The sequence below is a fragment of the Erpetoichthys calabaricus genome, chromosome 4, assembly GCF_900747795.2.
Source record: "Erpetoichthys calabaricus chromosome 4, fErpCal1.3, whole genome shotgun sequence".
In the NCBI taxonomy this organism is placed as follows: domain Eukaryota; kingdom Metazoa; phylum Chordata; class Cladistia; order Polypteriformes; family Polypteridae; genus Erpetoichthys; species Erpetoichthys calabaricus.
Window position 1 is genome coordinate 236,580,039 of NC_041397.2, and position 22,909 is coordinate 236,602,947.

Genomic DNA, 22,909 nt, shown 5'->3' on the forward strand with positions numbered 1-22,909 from the left:
TGAGTCTTCAAGAGCAAATCAAATAAAATTAATTCAAAAGAAGTTAATTAGCAGCAAAAACAGATCATTAATTAAGAAAAGGGTTAGAATGAAAACCTGCAACTACTGCGGCCCTCCAGGACCAGAGTTTGAGACCACCGGGTTAGATGTATAAACTCTTAGCTAGTTATAATGATTCTAGCGCCCACCCTGTGAATGCGATGTTGATTTTTTCACGCCTAGTCTGCTCTAGTTTATCCCCAACACTCAGATTCTGTGTGTGTGTGTGTGTTTGAGAGACACTGCTCTGATCTTTCCTATTATATTTAGGAAGAGAAATGTATAACAGATATAAACTTATCCTTCACACAGGTTACTACTTTTCAGTTGCAGTAACACCAATAACCATAATACATTAGCTGACTTTATCCTAACTACTAACTGTTCATTCATTTATTCATTTTCCACTGCTTATCCAAAGTGGGGTCACGTGGGCAACAGTCTTAGCAGTGGGCCCCAAGCGTCCTTTTCTCCATCCACACTTGCCAACTCATACTGTGGGATCCCATGTTGTTCCCAGGCCATCTGGGAGATATAATCCTCTCAGCGAGCCCTGGGTCTTCACAGGTGTCTCCTCTCAGCTGGTCATACATATAAAACCTCCACAGAAAGGTGTCTGGAGGCACCCACTTATGGTTTGGTGCTTGTAGGCAATGCTTTGTCCCAATTCCTTCTCTGGCACAACTGGAAGGATGTCCAACTCACTTTTTCTTTCTTTGTTCAGAGGCTCCTCTCCTTCTTCACTGTAGTTGCATCTTGTGGTTGTGGACTGTCCTGCAGTTTGACTTTAAGGTTTCACACACAGTTGTACCCTTTTGCCATCATAAACATTATTTGGTGATCAGTCAACTCCTGTCTTCAGCAAGATGAATGTATTGCTTTATGTGTAGCACCACTTGCTTGTGCACCTTGCTTGACTTTAACAAGATTTGTACTTTCCGTGGAACCCCCATCCATCTCCATTATGGATGGTTCTCCATTATTAATGCCCAGCACTAGGTTACCCTTCATAGTAAAAGGGATCACCCCAGCCTTTTTTATGGCCACATTTTAGTTAACAAGGGGTCCTGTTATGGAGCAGACGTCACGGTCAGGCTGAGAACACTGAAATCGTATAAAAAAACACAGATCTTGTGCTTGCAGTGTGTTATAAAGGAAATCGTGGACATTTTGCCAACCTTTTGGTTGACAATTGGTGCAAATTTTTGCCCATTGAAGTTGAGAGTTGTTGAGTTATTTATCTTTGTTCACTGACCCAGTTCTTACTGTAAATGGTGCATCATGGAGACATCTTTGGATGTCATTTGCCTGTGATTTTTAAGTCTTATCAGATAAGACACAGAAACTACATTCCAAAGAGCCAAAATGGCCCTGTAAGGAAAATTAACACTTTATAGTTGAAGTTAAGAGAGTTTGGCAGCTGCTTCTTAAGCAAAGCAAACTGGGTAATGCCAGTCTGTCCTACATTATTGTAGCCTCTGAACTGAGCATGTGGTACCCTTTTGGAGGACAAAAGTCAGCTTCTCCACTAAAAGCTAAATATATTATTTGGATTGAGAAAATTTTACATTAGCAAGTCTACAATGTAGCTACCTGTATGCATGGAGGCTGTGCTGCAGGCTATGCCTTTCGAAACAAGTTTATATTTCTGTGTTGTACCATGCCACAGGCACATGCCTGAACTCTAGTAGTCGGTGTTTGTAGAATGTAAGAAAATGAACAATCCATTAAAGTGCAGACAGTTTTTGCCCTCCAGGATCACTGCTCTTCTTGCTACACATTTCTGTATTTGTCCCTCAAATTTTTCCACCTTTACAATCTTAAAGACAGACAAAAATGCGTTCCAGGAAATGTATAGTCACCAAACTGGCCAAAATCGAGTTGTAGGAGTTTGTGTAGGGGTTTTGAGGAGGTGTGCGTCAGGTTATGTCGTAGGTATGCCATAGGCTAAGTGTGTGACAACATACCTACAGTGTAGGCTTGACACAGAAGTATAAATCAGCCTTAATAAATGGTGGAACTCTGATGGGGAGCATCAAGACTGAAACCATTGTTTTTTTTTTTGGCTTAGTCACCCCTTCATCCTAAGCATCAAACTACATCTAAAATGCAGGAAACTGAGCTTGAGCATCAGCTGTGGGATTCAATGTGCTCAATGCCCAGGGCTTAGTTAAGGGGCACATTAATGGGTGTGTGATGCAACATTAATTGTAAGTGTCATAAGTCCCTCCTTTTCCATGTTACATCTGCAATCTTTGTGTTGAATATTTTGAAAACAGGCTATATTCAGTTCTGTTTACATGTCTTAATGACTGTACTATTATCCAATGTTATATGTATGTTTTTGTGTAGTTTATTTTTTTTACATGGAAGTTTCAAGCTTTCATATTAGCTTACATTTTAAATGTGTTGCATTTTGATTTCTGTGTTTATTTTTTATTATTTCTGCAAAGCCATTTTGGTTGCACATTGGTATGTTCTCCTTATCACAAGATTTGGATCTGTGAAGTCACTGTCCAGTATCTCTTGGTGGATATTCCTTACAACAAATCCAAGTAGGCCCTGTCATTAAGCTCTCTAACTTTGACATCTGTTTTGTTCTCTTGTACTTCTTTCTTGATTTTGCCCCTTTGGTTTTATTCAGTTTGATTTTTTGACTTCTCTGTTTTGACCTCTAACTCGGTCCTGGCCTGTTCTCTCAGCTCACTGATCTTCTCCCATTTCTACTTTTTTGTTTCTAGATACATCTCGGGCACCTTAGAAATATCTTTAACAATGCCTAACTACACTCTTTATTTTTTTCCCCAGAATCTGCTTAATCAGAATTTTAGGGAGCCATGTGGGGACTAAACCCAATTCTAGAAGTTCTGGGCACAAAGCAGGAACTAATCCCATAAGCAATGTAATTAATCACCGGACATACTCACTCAAATATTCACATCATACCCATCTGTCTATACATTTCTCACTCTGCTTATCCTGTTCAGGGTCATGGGAGGTTGGTGTCTATCCTGGCAGCCTTTGATGCAAGATGGGAACGAATGCTGGACAGGATGTTCATTCAACACAAGCTAAAGTTCTTCACACACCCACTCTTACTTGTATTGGTCCAGTTTGGAGTTATTAGTCAAACTGTCCTGCATATTTTCTAAAATCTATTTTGAACACTGAGACTAGGCCATAATTTGAATTCAGGATTCAGAAGCTTACAGATGGCAGCTGGAAAAACTGAGCCACTGACCCATTCTGGAATACATTCAGATCATTTTATTGCATTTTTTAAACATACCAGCACATTTGCAAGCAAGCAGTCTCTGTTTTCTGTATGTATTGCTGTGTTTATTCCTTGTAAAGCTGATTTGTACAGCATTGTTTTTGAAAGGAGCTATATATTAAATTAACTTGAACTGTTTGTTTGACGGAGTTTGATTGATTCTGCCATTTTTTCCATGATTAGCATTCAAGTTAGTGATTATGGTGCGTAACAGGCCGTATCTTTTTTGCACTTTGTCACTCATCTCAGGGTTGAGCAACATTAACATGGCAGTCTCTGCACAAATCCTTTCTGACCCTGTTTATGATTTATGGGTAAACTCTCACTCTGTTGGCTGGACCTCTGAGTGGATGGCAGAGTCAGCGTGAAACTCCATAGGTGTGTACCTTTGACTGCTTTTCAAGTGCATGTGTGTACTTTGGTTTCTGATAACTATAGGAAAGAGGAATCAGCCTGAGGCAAAAAGGTGTGATTTAAGCTGAGAGTTGCAGGTTTTAAGCTGCCACACAAGGAGACATTTGGGTTTTGCTTCTCAGCTCCTTCTGCTGAAACTGGCTATAAGAGCCAGCATTGTGAAGATAAAATATTCTCCCTTGTGCTTCTCCTTCAGAAGCCTAACCCCAGGTCAGTGATGACAAACAGGGTCTTTGTTGCCTAAATCCAGGGATGTTAGCTTGTCCCATTTTCCATTCTTCCAAGTATTCCCAGTTATACGCAGTCCATAATTATAGATGTACAGTTGTGCTTGAAAGTTTGTGAATCCTTTAGAATTTTCTATATTTCTGCCTAAATATGACCTAAAACATCATCAGATTTTCACTCAAGTCCTAAAAGTTGATAAAGAGAAACCAGTTAAACAAATGAGACAAAAATATTATACTTGGTGATTTATTTATTAAGGAAAATGATCGAATATCGACTACCTTCTGTTTCACTTGGATTACAAGTGACATCAAGGGCCTTTTGAACCAGAAGAAAAGGGCTTTTAAAGGCGGTGATCAGCATGAGCTCAAGCGCGTGCAGAAGGAACTTCGAGTCCAGCTCAGGGCGGCGAAGGAGCAGTACTGGAGAAAGCTGGAGCAGAAGTTGCAGAATAACAGCATGAAGGAAGTGTGGGATGGGATGAAGATCATCACTGGCTGCAGCTCGAAGCGGTGTACCACCATCTAGAGAGACGTGAAGAGAGCAAACCAAATGAACAACTTCTTTAACAGGTTTGACCACCCTAACCCACTCTCACTTTCACCTCGGAGTACTGCTCCCTCCATCCTTCTGCTGACACCAGCATAGGAGTGACATCCCCACCCATAATTACAACAGCCCAGGTAAGCAGAGAGCTGAGGAGGACTTCGTGCCAGCAAAGCAGCGGGTCCAGATGGAGTATCGCCATGACTGCTGAAGGTCTGTGCATCGGAGCTGGGGGGGTCCTCTACAGCGCATCTTCAACCTGAGCCTGGAACAGGGGAGAGTCCCGAGGCTTTGGAAAACACCCCAGTGCCAAAGGTATCACGTCCTAGTGAGCTGAATGAATTCCGGCCTGTTGCACTGACATCACATGTTGTGAAGACCATGGAGAGGCCCGTGCTTCACCACTTGAGGCCACAGGTTCAACACGCCCTCGACTCTCTGCAGTTTGCATATCAGGAGAAGGTGGGAGCAGAGGATGCCATCATCTATATGCTACATCGATCCCTCTCCCACTTGGACAGAGGCAGTGGTGCTGTAAGAATTATGTTTCTAGACTTCTCTAGCGCCTTCAACACAATCCAACCTCTGCTCCTTAGGGACAAGCTGACAGAGATGGGATTAGATTCATACCTGGTGGCATGGATCGTGAACTATCTTAAAGATAGACCTCAGTATGTGCGTCTTGGGAACTGCACATCTGACATTGTGGTCAGCAACACAGAAGCGCCACAAGGGACTGTACTTTCTCCGGTCCTGTTCAGCCTATATACATCGGACTTCCAATACAACTCGGAGTCCTGCCACGTGCAAAAGTTCGCTGATGACACTGCTATCGTGGGCTGCATCAGGAGTGGGCAGGAGGAGGAGTATAGGGACCTAATCAATGACTTTGTTAAATGGTGTGACTCAAACCACCTACACCTGAACACCAGCAAAACCAATGAGCTGGTGGTGGATTTTAGGAGGCCCAGACCCCTCATGGACCCCCGTGATCATCAGAGGTGACTGTGTGCAGATGGTGCAGACTTATAAATACCTGGGAGTGCAGCTTTATGATAAATTAGACTGGACTGCCAATACTGATGCTCTGTGTAAGAAAGGACAGAGCCGGTTATACTTCCTTAGAAGGCTGGCGTCCTTCAACATCTGCAATAAGATGCTGCAGATGTTCTATCAGACGGTTGTGGTGAGCGCCCTCTTCTACGCAGTGGAGTGCTGGGGAGGCAGCATTAAGAAAAAAGACGCCTCACGCCTCGACAAACTGGTGAAGAAGGCAGGCTCTATTGTTGGCATGGAGCTGGAGAGCTTGACATCTGTGGCAGAGCGACGGGCGCTCAGCAGGCTCCTATTAATTATGAAAAATCCACTGCATCCACTAAACAGTGTCATCTCCAGACAGAGGAGCAGCTTCAGAGACAGACTGCTGTCACTGTCCTGCTCCACTGACAGACTGAGAAGATCGTTCCTCCCCCAAACTATGTGACTCTTCAATTCCACCCGGGGGTGTAAACATTAACATTATACAAAGTTATTGTCTGTTTTTACCTGCATTATTATCAATCTTTAATTTAATATTGTTTTTTGTATCGGTAAGGTGCTGCTGGAGTATGTGAATTTCCCCTTGGGATTAATAAAGTATCTATCTATCTATCTTCCCCATTATCTAAGAATATCTCCTTGGCCTCTAAGAATCCTAACCATCATATAGCATATGCTGATATATATGTTTAATTTCCTGCTGCTATTGAGCTAATATATAGTACATCACTTAAGGTGAGCATTTTGGTTTTTGTTAATGAGGGGCGATGAAGATGGTATAAAAGATAGGGCAAGAATCCAGATAGAGTTCTCCTTAGGTTAGGCATCGACTTGAGTGTTTAATTACAATGACACAAAGTCCAGCACAGTGAGAGTGGCAGAGAAGCAATTGCTTCTTATTTTTAACTTAAATAGTCTGTGTCTTAACTAGATTATACATTTTCTCAGTTCTCATGTTTAATGACTCCAACAGCCACTTGTACTGTTTGTTGCTGCTGGTGCTGTAAGAAAATCTTCCTATAATGCCCTAAATGGTTAGGTTGTTAAACTTTAAACATTTTATGACGGTGTACAAATTACTGTGTTTACTTTATGACTGTGTTTGACACATTTGTATGTTATATTTTACAGGTTTCCATTGGCACCTACAAACAGAGAAATGATGAGTTTAAAAAACTCTTTCGGCTCATTCCAGAGTGTGAGAAGCTAATTGTTGGTAAGCAGCCTCACCCAATGCATGTCATCTCACCACAGGGATGACATGACTTCCTCTTTGTTCCCTTAGTCACTCTAAATAAATTCTCCACAACAGCCTGTAGACATATTATATCCAATGGATCCTGGGTGTCCTCCTCCCAGCCGTTGACATGTGAATCTAAATGGCAGTCATTGTGGACTAGTGTTTGGCTTATTATTACACATTGTTGTTTTCTAAAGTTACATTAACACAAGCTCAGCAGCAGGAAGAACTGTGGGCCATATTCATTGCCACCAGGCACAGTGATGTGTGACCAGAGGTGGTCTAATGTGTGTTGGTGAAGATGTTACAGGGATGTGTTAATGTGCCTTCCAGCTTTAGCCTTTGTGTTAATCTCTACTCTTAAAATTACATCTGAGACTGAGGTGAAACTGAAACCTACTTTGTTATTTGCTACTCTTGTCTTCTCCGATGTGATTTATGGTTGTCAGCCCTTGAAAGGGGTGACCTCTTTTCTCTAAATTCTGAGCTATACTGGTGTGTGTGTGCATGAGCACAGAATTGTGAAGTGTAATATGAGAGTGTGTGTGTGTACATATTATTTACTCTTTGCTCGTGCATGTCAGTCTGCGGCTGAATACAGTATATTATACAGGACATGCACATGTGTGCAGTTACCTTGAGTATGTGCACAACTCTGTTCATCTATCCTTGTGTTTACTTAGGTTCAGCTGTAGTTGAGTGTAAGTATATGTGTATATGCATTCATTTATTTGTTTTCCTACCACATCATCAAAGTTTTTTCATAGGTGATTACAAATTGGCCCCACTTGAGTGAGAGCATGGATTTGACCACAAGTGGGTCCTGTGATGGACTGGCGTCTTTTCCAGGGTCATGTTGAACCAGGGTTGAATTAAGCCATTTTAAGAATGACTCATTCATGTATGTTTATGCACAGTATATGTGGGTGTTTCAATATACATATTGTGGAAAGCCAGCCCCCGGACACAGACAGACAGACACCAGAATGTCCAAAACACACACGTTTTATTTTTAAAGAGCGCCACAATACCTTCTTCACCAACTGTCTCTTTTCTTTCTCTGCCACCTCTATTCCCCTCCTCACAGGCTCCGTCTCCTTCTTCCCAACTCCGGCTTGTCTACTGGAGGGAGGTGACCCCTTTTATAATTACCTGGAAGGGCTCCAGGTGCACTGTCCAACAACACTTCCTTGTGTGGCAGAAGTGTCAGATGAGCACCTGGAAGCACTCCAGGTGCCCCTGTGATTTCTTCCAGCAGCACTTCCTGGTGTGGCGGAAGTGCTGCCATCCAGGGTTCCAGAAATGTTCAGGTGCCCCCTGGCGGGGGCCACATTCTCCCACAGGGATGAGCTTACCAGCTCTGTTCTGGTGGCCCCCAAGCAGACCAGGGCAGCTGCCCTCTCATGGCCCAGGGGAGGTATTGTTCCTCTCGTGGACCGTCAAGGCGTCCCGGCTGGGTAGGGTCCCCAGCCGTCTGCCACACTGCCCCATCACCAGCTGAAGCCTGTAGGGCAAAATGGCCCGTCCCGCGAGGGCTAGTTTTCTCCCACAGCGGGGTGCCGACATACTTTGATCCAGGGTCTGGTCCTATAAAACAACAAGAATAGGGTGTGGAGACGTCGTCCCGACGCCACCTACTGGTGTCTTCTGTCATGCTGTATGGACAACATCTCCACAGATGACCAGCCCCATGAAACTTTTAACATCAATGTCCTCTCTGATTTTCCGGTACCCTCCGGACCCGTGTCTCCCCAGCGCCAGGTTTGGGGCTTCTCTCCATCCCCGTGGAGAGCGCTCTTTCACTGTGCGTGAGCTCTCGGGCTCACGTTTTCTTCTGTTGGGAGACCCTCCCTTCTTTCTCCGGGGTCTCCCTTTAGTTTGGGGTGCTGCAACAGCCTGGATCCCCTTATAGGACAAAGAGGGCCCCCGTGCTGTTTGCACTCCTCTCGATCAGGTTACGAGTTCTGCGTCTTCTTGTGTCGGCCCTGGTCTGTGTACCGACACATACAAACCGGCATCTCCCCCCTGCCTCAGCTCCCATTGCATGCTCGGTATTTGTCCCCCAATCTACTGTAGGATGCCCTGCTACTTGAGTCCGGTCACCCATGTCTTGGCTCTCTTCGCTAGGGCTTCCTCTTTCCTTTACGGTACCGGTAGTACTTACCTGTACCGCATTGACGCTTTGGCTGGAGAATCCCACGTTGTACTCCCCCCCCCCCCCCAACTCCTTTATGGCCGTCAGGGGAGCCTCCACTTTCTTCTCCAACCCGTTGATCACCTCTCGCATCAACCACAGGACCTTAAAGAGCAACTGTACGAGCTGAAGGGCTTCCTCCAACTCCCGTACAGCCGCCAACAAAACCAAAATTTCAGCCGGCCGTGGACTTACGGTTTCTTGATCTTCCCGACTGGCTCTGAGCCACGGAACTCTTGCGCATGCTCAGTTGGGTCATCGTCTATCTCAGTATTGATGTTCGTTGGTCCCACCCTCGACCAATCATAGGCAAGAAAACAACACACCTCGTCCAATCCTTTGCCTGTCTCTGGGAAGGACTTCCGGTCCTCCAGCGCTCCCTCCACCCTATAAGTGGACTCGATCAGGGAAGACTCTTCCGGGTGCTTTCCGCCCTGCGACATGGTCTATGGTCTGTAGCGACTCCTCCTCTTCTTCCGCTGTCATCTCGCCATCACTCCATGGGTCAGCGTGCTTTGGCCACAGATGCGGAAACGGGCAGTCCACATTTAAAAAGCAAGACCAGGGGACAGCAGGGTAAGCCCCGCCAGGTGTGTATCGCCATTGTGCGTGAGACTTACCTCCCGGATCCTGTCTTCCTGAGCATGCTTCGGCCGGATGGCCTCTTCCACTCCTCCGCCAACCTGTGCGTCTGCAAAGACAATGCTTGATGCAGGCGCCGCTACCTTCAGGGTACGTCTGCCCTTCTTCTTCCCCATTGTACGGAACGACTTTTATGCGTGGACCTTGGCGAGCGTCGTAGATCCAGCTGCTGGCCTAGGTATACGTGTTGTGGCGTGTGTGCGCCTTCGTCTGCTGTGCGGACTGCATCCACAAAATTATTTTTGACGAGGGGTCCCCACCTTTTAGCAGGTGGAAAGTCCCATCTGGGATGCCATTGTGGAAAGCCAGCCCCCGGACACAGACAGACAGACACCAGAATGTCCAAAACACACACATTTTATTTTTAAAGAGCACCACAATGCCTTCTTCACCAACTGTCTCCTTTCTTTCTCTCACCCCCTGGCGGTGGGCACGTCCTCCCACAGGGATGAGCATCTCAGCTCTGTTCCAGTGGCCCCCAAGCAGACCAGGGCAGCTGCCTTCTCGTGGCCCAGGAGAGGTATTGTCCCTCTCGTGGACTGTCGAGGCATCCCGGCTGGGTAGGGTCCCCAGCCGTCTGCCACAATATATAAGTCAACTCAGCGTAACATATATTGCTGGGAGGCCGTCATAAAGGAAGGACCGGGGGAGCAGATGTGCACAGGGCACTGCCTCCCTTGGAGCGCTAGATGCTAGCTCCTTGGAGGTTGGAGTTTGGCACAGCCCTGTTGGGTTTTGTGGGAGCTACCAGGGGGAGCTGCAGAGGCCTAATTTGAGCTTACACCACCCCTGGGAGTGCCTCTAGATAATGCTGACGGGCCACCAAAAGTACTCTCAGTTGCAGCATAAAACAGACCAACTTACTTCATTCTAAGAGCCAGAGTTGGGAGGGAGAGGACGATGCTTGCCAGAGAAGGAGTGAAGGTGGAAGAAGACAGAGAAAGGAAGAGAAGAAAAGTGCTGAATGTTTTATTATTGTGCTTTTATTGTGACTGTGCTTTTTGCTGTGGGAAACTCTTGCTTGAGGAGTTTCCCAAATAAAAAGCCTTTATGTGTGCTGGACTTGTACCTTGCATCAGGTTGTTCCAGGTTTGGGGAGCTGGTGCACCCCCTGGTGGCCACTATATATATATTTTTTATTAGGTACACTGGTTGAGCTGATTGTTATTGGAAATATCAGCCAATCACATGGTAGCAACTCAATACATTTAGGCACGTAGACATTGTCAAGACAACCTGCTTAAGTTCAAACCAAGCATCAGAATGGGAAGAAAGGTGATTTAAGTGACTTTGAACATGGCATGGTTGTTGATGCCAGTTGGGCTGGTCTGAGTATTTCAGAAACTGCTAATCTACTGGGATTTTCACACACACACACATGCACACAATCCTTTGGCATTCAGAACATAATTAATTCAAATGAACATGGGATTCTACATGATGCTACATACATTCTAGAAATGACTGCAACTTCCATGACTACATTGTCTCTCTATAAAGAGCCCTTTTCACCTTATTTTAAACATTCTAATAAGGCTGAGATCCGGACATTATGCAAACCACTGAAGCTAATGTATGCCAAGAAAATATTTCCCACACTATCAAACTGCCACATCCAGCCTGTACTGCTGACACCAGACATGGTGACTCAGTAGACTCATGTAGCTTGTACCAAATTTTGATACTTTCATCATTATGGTACAAAGGGAACCTGGTCCAACCAAGCAACTTTCTCCATGCTATAATGTTTCATTTTTGATGCTATCAGCCCATTGTAGATGCTCTTTCTTGTTTTTTGGTAACAGCACCATCACCTGACATGGTCTTTGCTATTGTAACCCAAAGTTTGATAATATTCCGAACAACAAAGTTGAATTTGGATATTATTTGCCTGTCTGCTTCTACAAATCTTGCTATTCTCCTTTAACCCCTCTGATTCATAAGCCGTTTTTCTACCACAGAATCCCTGTCACTGGTAGTTTATGTTCTTCACGCCATTCTTGGTAAACTTTAAAATTGTTTTATGTGAAAAGCTCATAACAAAGCAATTTGGAAGATGCTAGAACTATCATACTACATTCAAAGTCAATACGGTCACTCATTTTGTTCATTCCTACACTCACCTTGACACTATCTAATGCTAGAAATGCTGGTCTGCCTGATTTATACCTCACATCAACATCAAGTAACATGTTGTTTTTTATTATTCATCCATCGCATAATGAAGAGGACCACTCAAGTCAATTGACATGGACAGTCACTTATGTAAAAGTGAGGAAGAACTGAACTTCATCAACCTCACTCCTTAACCAGTAGCAAGATACAGTCAAAAATAGCTGGAGATGGAATCAAATGCAGTGGATTATTATGACATTCTTGGTGCCTCGTCATGCTCTAAGCACTTCACAGTTCCTTGTTGAGTGTAATTTCCTGCCTGTTGAACCAACTTAAGGTTTTTTCCATGCTACCTGCCAAGTGCAGACTTTATATGCTTAGGTTGTCAATCCCACGATTCACCAAGTGTAGGTGACCCGTCAGTTCCCATCACCTGGTTTAGCCTGTGCATCAAAGTGTGGTTTACTGAGGTGTGGCCACTGTCACATGCTCACAGCAATTTGTAGCCATGGGTGAGAGCTGGGCACCAAATTCAAACAAATTATAGAGGAGCTACTTCCAACAGAGCATGGATGTGTCTGTCCTACCAGAGGTACTATACCACCCTGACATCCCATACACCCCCACAAATGACATATGACATGTTGAAATGTGCAATTTCTGTTAAAGTTTTGAGTGTACCTAATAAAGTAGCAAAGTATGTATAAGTGTTTGTTGGCAGTATGATGGTAAAGAGTTCTGTCTCTTATATCGTAGGCCTGATCACTGCTTGCATGAAATTTGTTCATTCTCATTATATCTGCATGAATTTTCCTCTATAAATTCGAGTTTTGCCCATACATGAAACAGACCTGTGGGTTGTATTAATCAGTAAACTAGGGGGCTTCTCCTCCTGCTCGCTTTGCTCGCCAATCCCTTACCCCCCCACCTGTGCTTTGTACTGTTGTGAAGAGGGGGGCTGAATGCACCCCAAGGAGACGCGTCTGCTCCTCCAAAACCACGTTTAAACGGTGATACAATGGGATATAAATACATTTTTTTAAACTCCTCTTTGCTCGATCAGCTGTTGGCTTGCTGCTGCTATTTTGCAGTGTGATCTGAACTTCGCTCGTATACCAAACCCCCCCACACTCGCCACTGTGAAGAGTGTGGCTGAATACACTCCATGGTGACAAGGTCGCTCCTCTGAAACCCCTCTTAAACGGTGATACATTGGGAAACAGGTCAAAAAAGTTTTTTTTACCTCCACTTTGCTCAGTCAGCTACTGGCTTGCTGCTGCTTTCATTCCGCGTGATCGGCACTTCAGGCAGTGCTTCGAATGTGTAAAAGACTGTACAGCACCTGTCCTTTTGTCCTCAAACACTATGCAATCTCTTTTCGCTTTTCCGCTATTTCACCGAGTAATATTTTTCATTTGTTTGTGCTAATGTGATCTTTTCACTCATTTTTTGAGACTTTCGAATTTTCCTACTTCCATTATCTCTAACCTGCTTAGCATGTGTACTTGCTTACAACGGTTGTAAGTATGACGTAACGTGCCTGTCTCGTGGGATGTGAAAATGTCTCTCTTCAAAAGATCTCTCTTCAAAAGTGTCTCTCTGTCTCTCTTCAAAAGATCACGTCTTGTCGCCGGAAAAAAGTCTATTAAAAAGATTTTTTTATATAATATAGAAATGTAAATTAGGTGAGTCCCCAACTTGCATCCAGGCAGCATCTCCCATCCGTGGCCCTTAACTGAAAATTGGGTTAGAAAATGAATAAATTAATGCATATACAGTATGTATGCATAAAAGTGAGTGTCCAGTAAGTATACTACAAATGTGAGGTTGGACATAAGTAATTGTGTGTGAGATTTTACATAATGTATGTGTATTTTTCTCTGTGTGTGTAAATTTGAAGAAGTGCGTACACAGTATTTATTGTATGTGTATGAATGTATTTGCATAGGTATAGTTATGTATATGTGTGTGGTTGTGTGTACGCTTGCAATAAAGTTCATTCATAAAGTTTTTAATGTCTGCTATTTTACTGATCAGGATAGTAAAAGGCATCAAAATGTTCTATGTATGCAATATGAATATATGGCCTTTTTCAGTATGCATTGGTAGATTTTGCATGTATACTAGTAGAGACCACTAGCGCTTACTTTCTTGTCTCTGTGGCTACTCTTTCTATACAGTATGCAACTAAACCTACTGTATGACAGTAGCACTGGTCTGGCTGCGACATGTAATGCCCACGAGGTACCACCTGTTGACTCTAGGTGGATGTTTTATTTTTGTAGACTATGCCTGCGCTCTCCAGAGAGACATCTTGATGCAGGGACGGCTCTACCTCTCCGAGAACTGGCTATGTTTCCACAGCAACTTCCTTCTGTGGGAGACAACGGTAAGAAGATGAGCGCACAAGGAACATTAGCTAAGTACACACTTTGACATTCTGCCAAGTGTGCTTGTTGGTACATATACTGTATGTGCCATTATTTACATATATACTTACCTCACTGACACTAAGTGGATGAAGCTGGTGGTTCCTCATAAACATGATAGGAGGCTAAGAAATCTGAGACAGTCAGTAGGAGAACGCTAAAGTTCGTTAATAATACGCTATAATAATGAATCAGCATGAAGCCATGAAGCAAAAATCAGGCCCTTTAGACTACTATACATTTTCAGAGGGTTCACAAAGTTTCGTTCATGCTCACCTTGACCTAGCTACTGCACATATAAGGGTCTACCCATAAAATTACTATACCTGAGCCCCATAAATACAGACTTGCCCACCAACGAAATAGACCAATCCCAGCAAGAATGACCTTTATCTGCATAAGACACGTAAGTCGGGTCTTTCAGATTATTGATATGGACATCAGCCTAAAGTGTGACTGAACATTGTACGTTTAAAGCATATGAATGTGTGTGCCTCTGTTCTGCCTAAGTGTTTTTGTAAAATGTTGAAGGAGCCACATTCCAGCGTATGCACAACAGTGTTCCTGAGGTTATTGCCTTGGAAATTCTGATCTCCAGTGAGGTAACACCAAGGTCTAGTGATCTGGCCAATAATAACTACTTATTATGTGTGCTCCACTGTCAATAATGTCACAGACAAGGCCGGACATTTTGTACATTGCAGTTTCAGACAGATTTGTTTAGACAATGCTGAGCAAAAGGAGTAAACAAAGCCAAATACTTGAGCTATCCTACGGCCTGACTGATCAGGTGGATGCATGGAATGACTGACCTACTTCGGCACTTGAGCATCTCCACCATCCTTTTTTTTATTTGAATAAGTAATTCCCTTCATTTAACCATTTACATTTGCTGCTTACGGCCTCTCAGAAGGCTAAAAGCTTATTCGTCCACCTGTTTTCCGAGTATACTTTTTTCAGTATAGATTTACAAGATGCTGGAGAGCATTTAGGAACATTCAAATGCAAGGAAGGAAGAATGTATGGATGGAGCAACAGAAAATAACAGGATATACTAAACTAAACTCGCTCTCATTTGTCCACTTTATAGTTACCTTTTAAATATAAAGATTTGGAAGGAACCTGTAATATCCAGAGATAGGAGGACAAACTTTAAACCAGGGATGTCAAACACAATTTAATTGTGGGACAAAAATAACACTTTATATACCCAACCTGGGCTTGGATATATCAGAAAAATAACTACTGCAGCACTGTCTTTACAAAAAAAGACAAACAGGTACCTCTCTGCTTAACACAATGATATGGAAGGGTTAGGCGGACAGTTGGCCGAGGTCTCCGGGACTGTAATTTTGTTTTTGACTTTCTCTTTTACAATTTTAATCTCCTTCATGTCAATTGACTATAGTTCATCAATAAATTAATGGACAGATTATTATTGGTTTCCATTTATATTTAATCAGTTTTTACCATGTTCTATGTGTTTTAAAAAAATCCGTATTTCTGTGTAACAGTTCTGTATTTAGTTATTAGTATAATCTGTTCTTGTATTTTGAATGAGAATTGTTCACAACGCTGTGTGCCTGCACTCAGTGAATGGCGCTATACATAATAATAAGTTGCATTGTGGTTGTATTGTTGTTTATTCTGCCTAAAGTCTCTTTTGAAACTGTCTTCCTTCTTCCTCAGCTTTTCTTTCCTTGAACACACTGCAATGGATTATGGAAACTAAAAACAGCCACAGGACCGATGTCAGTATTAACTAAGAAAATAACGTCAGTTCATAAACTTGACGGAGAGCGCCAATCAGGATATATGCAAGCATTTGTAGCTAAAGCAATGTAAATCAGTTTAAACTCGAAATTAAGATGTGTGACTATCAGAGGGCACTTGACCACAATGAACAAACTGTGTAAACGTGATAGTGGTAGAATACCCACAGCTGGTCAGAAACAGACAGCAGTCACATTTAACATGAGAGGAAATGCAACTGTGTTTCTATCCACATACAACAATCAAGTTAGTGGAGAAGGCAAAAAGAATTGTGAAGAGCTGTGGTAGCAGGCAGGTAAAGCTGAAGAATGGTGGCTAGACACCCGTACAGCTTTAAAAAGGGACTGGGACTGGCAATGCATGTGGAAATCTGAGCAACAGTTTCATTCATTAGACTGTCATGCTGAAACACAGTTATGGAAGTGTGGCATGTCTCCCTTGTTTCACTTTTTTTATGGGTGATTGCAAGCAGTGGCGGCATTAGCTATGGCCAGACTGCAATAACCACTGATTTTGATTCTGCCAGCTCAATATTAGATCAGTGGCATAAGCTGTCTGCTCTTTTCTGGTGAATTACTGAATATGAAAACAGCCTTATTGTTACAAGCCACTATTTTTTCAAAGTGCCAACATGAAAGAATGTCTTGCTATTAAAAGGTAGAACACCATGACTGTTCCTCATTCTGACATGAATTGAACGCGTAACTTTGTAGTTGCAGGTCCAATTCCTCGAGTCCTACACTATATTGCAGCTGCAGCTATGTCACACTGCTGACAGGTAGAAATTGAAATAGAAGACATAGTCTTTCAGGAGCCAATGGTGTGAGATGTCCATACTGCGAATGACAGTTTTTCCTATCCCTTGCCAGAGAAGCTTCCTGACATACCTAAATCTTTTTTTCTTAGCTCTGTTCCTTGTAGAAGTGTTCCTCCCTATCTTTCTGAAATGTAACCAGAAAATCATGTTTTTCATGAATATAGGTCCTGTAAGACAATGTTGGTTTCATTTCATACTTCCAGGGATTTCCAGTCTTGCTTGGATTTTTTTGTTCTCTCCATCAGACATCCAAATATGCAGTGCCCGTGAAAACCAGAAAATTAAATGGTGACACCCACACAATTACAGAAAATGTTGATGCTCATGGAGAAATAACCTTACAAAAAGACACCATTTGGCCATCATATCAGTAAAATTATAAACAAACAATAAATTAAGATGAAAAAAATATTTATTTATGCATTTCCGACACACTGCTCAGCAATGCCAAATGAATGGCTATCACCTACAGTTGTATGAGACTGATTGCTCAAGTATGTAATCAGATTTCTGACAGTGATGATGTCACGCTACTCATTTTTGTGCTTTTAAAGCACTCTTAACATATGCTTTGTTTTTGGACCACAATTTTTGCCTAGCCCTCTGCTTTTGTTCCATGCTACAAATTTCTCCAATTTTCCTATATTCCCATTATAAAAATACAAGTGTCTGTGTATATATGTGTACAGTTGATATGTCATTCCAACTGATGGCACATCACAAATATTTAGATAGACAGATTTTATAGTGGATTGGCTCCAGCAGACCCCCGTGACCCTGCATTCAGATTCAGCGGGTTGGAAAATGGATGAATGGATTTTGTAGTAATAAAATGCATTTAGTTTGTTATTCCAACAGATGGCGCATCACAAACATTAAAACAGCTTTTAAATCTGATACCAAAAGGCATAAGACAGATACATATGCATTGCATTTATTATTCCAACAGATGGCGCCTCTCAAACATGTGTAGTAATGCATTTTATTACTACAAATGTTTTTTGATGTGCCATCTGTTGGAATAACAAATGAAATGCATTTTATTGCTACATGCATTACCAAATATCTTCCGATGGATGGTGCACTGCAAACGTTAAAGCGGAGGTCTATCTTGATTACCCTGCATCGAATCTGTGATGTGATGTTTTATTTGCATCCTTCAGTTATCAATATCACATTCTCCAACCTGCCTTTAAGTAATGAAACCAATGAACTGCATCTTCTTGCATTATATTATTTAAACCTATAGACTCATCCAAAGGGAAAGACTGGAAAATCCAGACTGTGAAAATCTGGTATGGAATGTCCACTAAGGGTTACACAGCAGCAGGGTTGCAAGCCCTAAAGCTATCCTGCTACAGCCTCCTCTGGATTTTCTGCAAACAGAAATACTCACAGGCTGTTATAATTTCTTCAGTAACATCTTCGCTGCATATTTTACATGTACAAAGACATTCCTGGTCTCCTGTAAGAATCTCAGTTAAAGTTTTAGGAAACTGTGCCTGGTGATCTGTAAAGTCCTCCATGCTCCCCACTGTGTAGTGTCCCATATAGTCGCAATTTTGGAAGATATACATGGCTTCATTCAAGGCAGTGTCTCCTTTGTTATCTGGTGACCCTTGTAACAGTCTGTTCTACTGTGAGGCCTCCAATCTCTTTGTACAATGTCCCATACAGTTTATGTGTTAAAATGTCAAGTGTACAATCTTTGACTACCTCCCACTAACAGTTTTCAATCTCAACCGAATATCAGGGAACATAATTCCCTGTCCTGACACACTCCTTACAGAATTTTTGGCAAGTGACTTAAGATGTCCCTTCTCTTGCCAAATGTTTTGCATTTTTCAGTGGACTGTCCTTTCCCAGAAATACTCATTGTAGTTCCATGTTGTTACATGATATGCTCACTTCTGAATTCTGTCTAGGTTTATCTGCATTGATCTAGTTGCCACCAAACAGTTGATGACATCTTTACCAATGTAAAGCCATCCATTTACTTTCTAATGAATCTTGGTGAGGGCTGAAATACAGGACTTTACTTTTGAAATACCCTTAAATAGTTTCTCCATGAAATTACTGTATATAAATTGTACTTTATTTTTATGTTGCTGCATTTTTAAAGAGGATGGTGCCATCCTGAACTCTGCTTGGCAGATGATGCCCAGACTAGGAGTACTTGTCAGATGAGCTAGGCCTTCCTCATGGCAGCCTTTCAATTGAAAAAAAGTGTGACAATTTCTCACTAAGCCTTGAGTTATGTTTATGCTGAGACTTCTGTTTTCTATCACCTTTCAGCTCACGGTTGCTCTTAGTGATGTCATTTCTATGACGCGGGAGAAGACTGCAAGGCTCATTCCCAATGCCATTCAGATTGTAACAAGCAATGAAAAGGTGGGTGTCATTGAGTACAGATAATCACTCATTCAGAATCCTTGATAATTACTCCTGGCTGTGCATAATTCTATGTGTTATATGACCAATAACATTTAAAATTTGTTTCTATTAAACATTTTATATCATGCCATGTACTACTAAATTATCAGCAAATTGATTATCTTAAAGTAACTGGAAAAGAAATTTAAATTATGCACTTCTTGGAGGACCCCTTTCTAGATCATAATGAATCAACTGAGGGTGGGTGACTTTTAAAAAGAGTTACCAAGAAAGGTGAGTTTTGGACAGGCTACAATAGATCACTGAGTCTTATGTCAGGTGAGTGTCTGGATTCTCCTCGAATCCAAAGGTATTTAGCTGTGGCACACTAAAAGTATGACAATCTAGAGAATCCAGATGGCTCTGTGGTTTTAGATGGATCAACTGGAAAATTTTACTGTACTCTATATGCATTACAGTAGAACTACTACTACTACTATATTCAGTAATTGCATTCTGAAAGGCTGCATTAAAATCCAAAACCTTTTTGTTATGGTTCTCATGGCCTTGTATGGCTACTTATTTTGTTTCTACACAATTCTGTAGATGGAGATCATATCCTGCCTAGATTAAAGTCATTACCTGTCTCCCTGGCTTTCATTACACAACAGCATGTAAGCTGCACATAGGAACTGACTAGGCCTCAGATTTGAACCTAAACTCCTGGAGTTATGAAGTATTACCTCCAAATACTGTGCCACTGTACTGCATCCATTCCATAATAACAACAACAATAATAAAAATAATAGTAATAATGATAATAATAGGGCACCAAACAGTACACTATCAGGTCAGGTCAGGTCAGGTTGGGGAGCATGCACTGGTACAGCATGTTACCGCACCCACCACATGACGAAAGAGTTCGGGATCCTGGTTGGCAGACATGCAGTCTAGTGTCCCCCAAACCCCCCCATCTTTCTGCTGCAGCCAGTTGTTACGTGGGTGTCCCCTTGGCCTGATCCAGTCACTCATGTCCTTAACAATGAGGATCCTGTCTGCCAGATCACCCTTGGGGAATTGCGCCACACGGCCATAGTGCCGTAACTGACACTCCCTCATGAGTCAGGTACTGTGCCACATTTGGAGCTTCATTAGCAACCGCTCATTCAACACAAAGTCAAACCAATGGTACCCAAGTATTTTCCGGAGAGACACAGTACCAAAGGAGTCCAGTCTTCGTCTCAGGTTACTGGATAGCGTCCATGTCTCGCAACCATGCAGCAAGACGGGAAGCAACAGGGCTCTAAAGACTTGGACCTTCATCCTTTTGCATAGATATCGGGAGCACCACACACCCCTTTCCAGTGACCTCATACCCAACCCCCCATGCTCTCCCAATCTGTCTACTGACTTTATAGGAAGAGTAACCAGAGACATGAATGTCACTGCCGAGGTAAGTAAACTTCTTGACAAGGTCGACACTCTCTCCGCAAACAGAGACACTGCTAAAGGCTATGACTAAGAAGTAATGAAAGACCTGGCTCTTATCAATGCAATTTATTTTGGTATGGCCCAAAATCACATAAGGAGTTCCACAGTGAGTTTTAACAGGCCCTCAGCCTTGACTCTTTAAGAAGACAAGGAAAAACTCAAAAAAAAACCCTTGTAATGAAAACAATGGAAGAAACCTTAGAGAGATCCCTTTCCAGGTAGGCTGGGCGTGCTGTGGGTGTCACAAAAAAAGGGGGTAAATACAATACAATGCACAGAACAGAACACAAGTAATACTTAATACAATACAATAGTGCAACAGAAATATTACAATTACAGAGCAGAATTTAACAGTAGATGGTATCACATAATAGGATTTGTCATCAAGCTGCCTTCCCTCATTTGGCCATTCCGCAGCTGAGTCAGTACCCCTCTACCCGATGATTCCTGTGATCCTCCATCAGGGATGACTTGGCAGGTGGGCCGTGGCACCAAGTGCCACATTTGAGTACCGAGAAGAGAATCAGAAAAGTTGTGGGTTAGTAACAAATTATAACTATCATATTACTTACGTTTTATTGTTAATGACTAACAACAGAGATGCAGTATGTACAGTTAATCAGCATCTTTAGTCAGGATATGCTATACTGTATCTCTCTTAACATATCTATGCTGAATCAGTTTTAAAAATTGTAATAATGAATTTCCTAGTATGAATTTATGCAGATGTTCTTACAAATATCTTAAATTTATTTGTTACTCTGTCTTGCTAACATTTTTAAAAATTGACCAACTTGACTGTAATGGGCTTGCCTTGTATTAAGGTTGCTAGGGTAGATTGTGACTCCATTTAACTCTCAAATGGAAAATTTGGATTATGAAAGTAAATAGATGGATGGACAATTGATGTGGCTGCCAATAGGTTGCATCTTAATGTAGCCATGGCAACAGTGTATCAAGCTTTTGTGAGGCTTTCAGTGGCATTTAGCCCAATGCCTGTAGAGTAACTTCAGGCTGCAGCACTCACACTGGTTTGTTCAGAAATAAATGCCAATAATATTTGCGCTAATTGAATTGATTTCCTTGTTGTCTCAGTGGAACTCCTCAAAGGCAGGTGGTTCAAAGCTTTAAAGTGAAATGTCCAGATTGTGTATGACTTTGCTCTGGGGTGGACTAATGTTTCATTTAGGACTATCATTTTTCTTGGACCCCATGCTGTTTGGATAGACTCTGGCCCCCTGCAACTATGAGCTAAATAAAATGGGTTTTAAAGTGTATGAATGAATGAATGAATGAATGAATGAATGAATGGATGGAAGGATGGATGGATGGATGAAGGAAAGAATGATAAATCCTTTAACATAAAATAGTTGATATTATCTCACTCGTATCCTATAAATTGTTCGTATATACTATAAGTTACACTCTTTTTAGCTGCATTTATGTATTTTTGTGTTCTTCCTTCATTTGTTTATAGCTCTCGCCTGGTGCATCATCTTTGTCATTTACTTCTAATGTATACTTCCCAGGATGAGCAAAATAAAAATGCTTGTCTACAATATGTGCACTGTAGGCTATTTCACAATGATAACCTGACTTGGGAATGCTTTTCATTGTAGTATTTCTTCACATCCTTTGCTGCAAGAGAAAGGAGCTATCTGAACATCTTCAGGATGTGGCAGAACACACTACTAGATAAGGTGAGTACGATGCAAATAGCAGACCAGAATGGTCCATTTGTGATATGTTGATCTTTCACAACCCTCACAACAACCATGGGTGGCAGTGGACTGTTTGCTGGCATAATGGGCAGTGGATGATAAATTGGTGAGCAAAAGGTACATCATAAATGTGCGAGGAAAACCTCTCCAGAAGCCAGTCGCCAGTACTTGCCAGCTACTGCATCATGTAAAATCTTTGCCTTAGACATGGATTCACACAGTTTAGATTGACAGAAGTGTAATTAGGGTCTGGCATATTATTCTTGAGTCCCTCTTCCTTTGTGGATAGGATATCTCAATGGGAAGTACTTAAGATAGACCAAAGATTTTACATTAGGAGGTGATGCATTAAGGACTGGCAGTTAGTTGTCAGCACCATTAGGCAGATGTTTAAGGTGACCTGACCAGGAGATACATAAAAGGTAGGAACTTGGCACAATAAGATTTTTCCCATGTCTCTATGGGTTCTTTCAGGTTCTCATATTTTTCCCGCATTTCAAACATCTAATTATTGGTTCTAAATTAGCCAAGTGTTGCTGTGTGGGTGTGTTTGCGACCAGTAAAAAAGTGATGCT

General features: G+C 42.2%; 1 protein-coding gene across 2 annotated transcripts in view; it reads left to right on the forward strand.

Moving 5' to 3' along the window:
* The window catches only part of gramd1c (GRAM domain containing 1c), a 118,098-nt gene that overhangs the window by 43,279 nt on the left and 51,910 nt on the right, over nt 1–22,909 (forward strand). For both annotated transcript variants that reach the window (XM_051927157.1, XM_051927156.1), the window contains exons 3-6: nt 6,671–6,755; nt 14,016–14,119; nt 19,045–19,140; nt 22,233–22,313. In XM_051927157.1, coding sequence (XP_051783117.1) covers nt 6,671–6,755; nt 14,016–14,119; nt 19,045–19,140; nt 22,233–22,313 — 366 coding nt within the window. The remainder of the gene's footprint in view (nt 1–6,670; nt 6,756–14,015; nt 14,120–19,044; nt 19,141–22,232; nt 22,314–22,909) is intronic.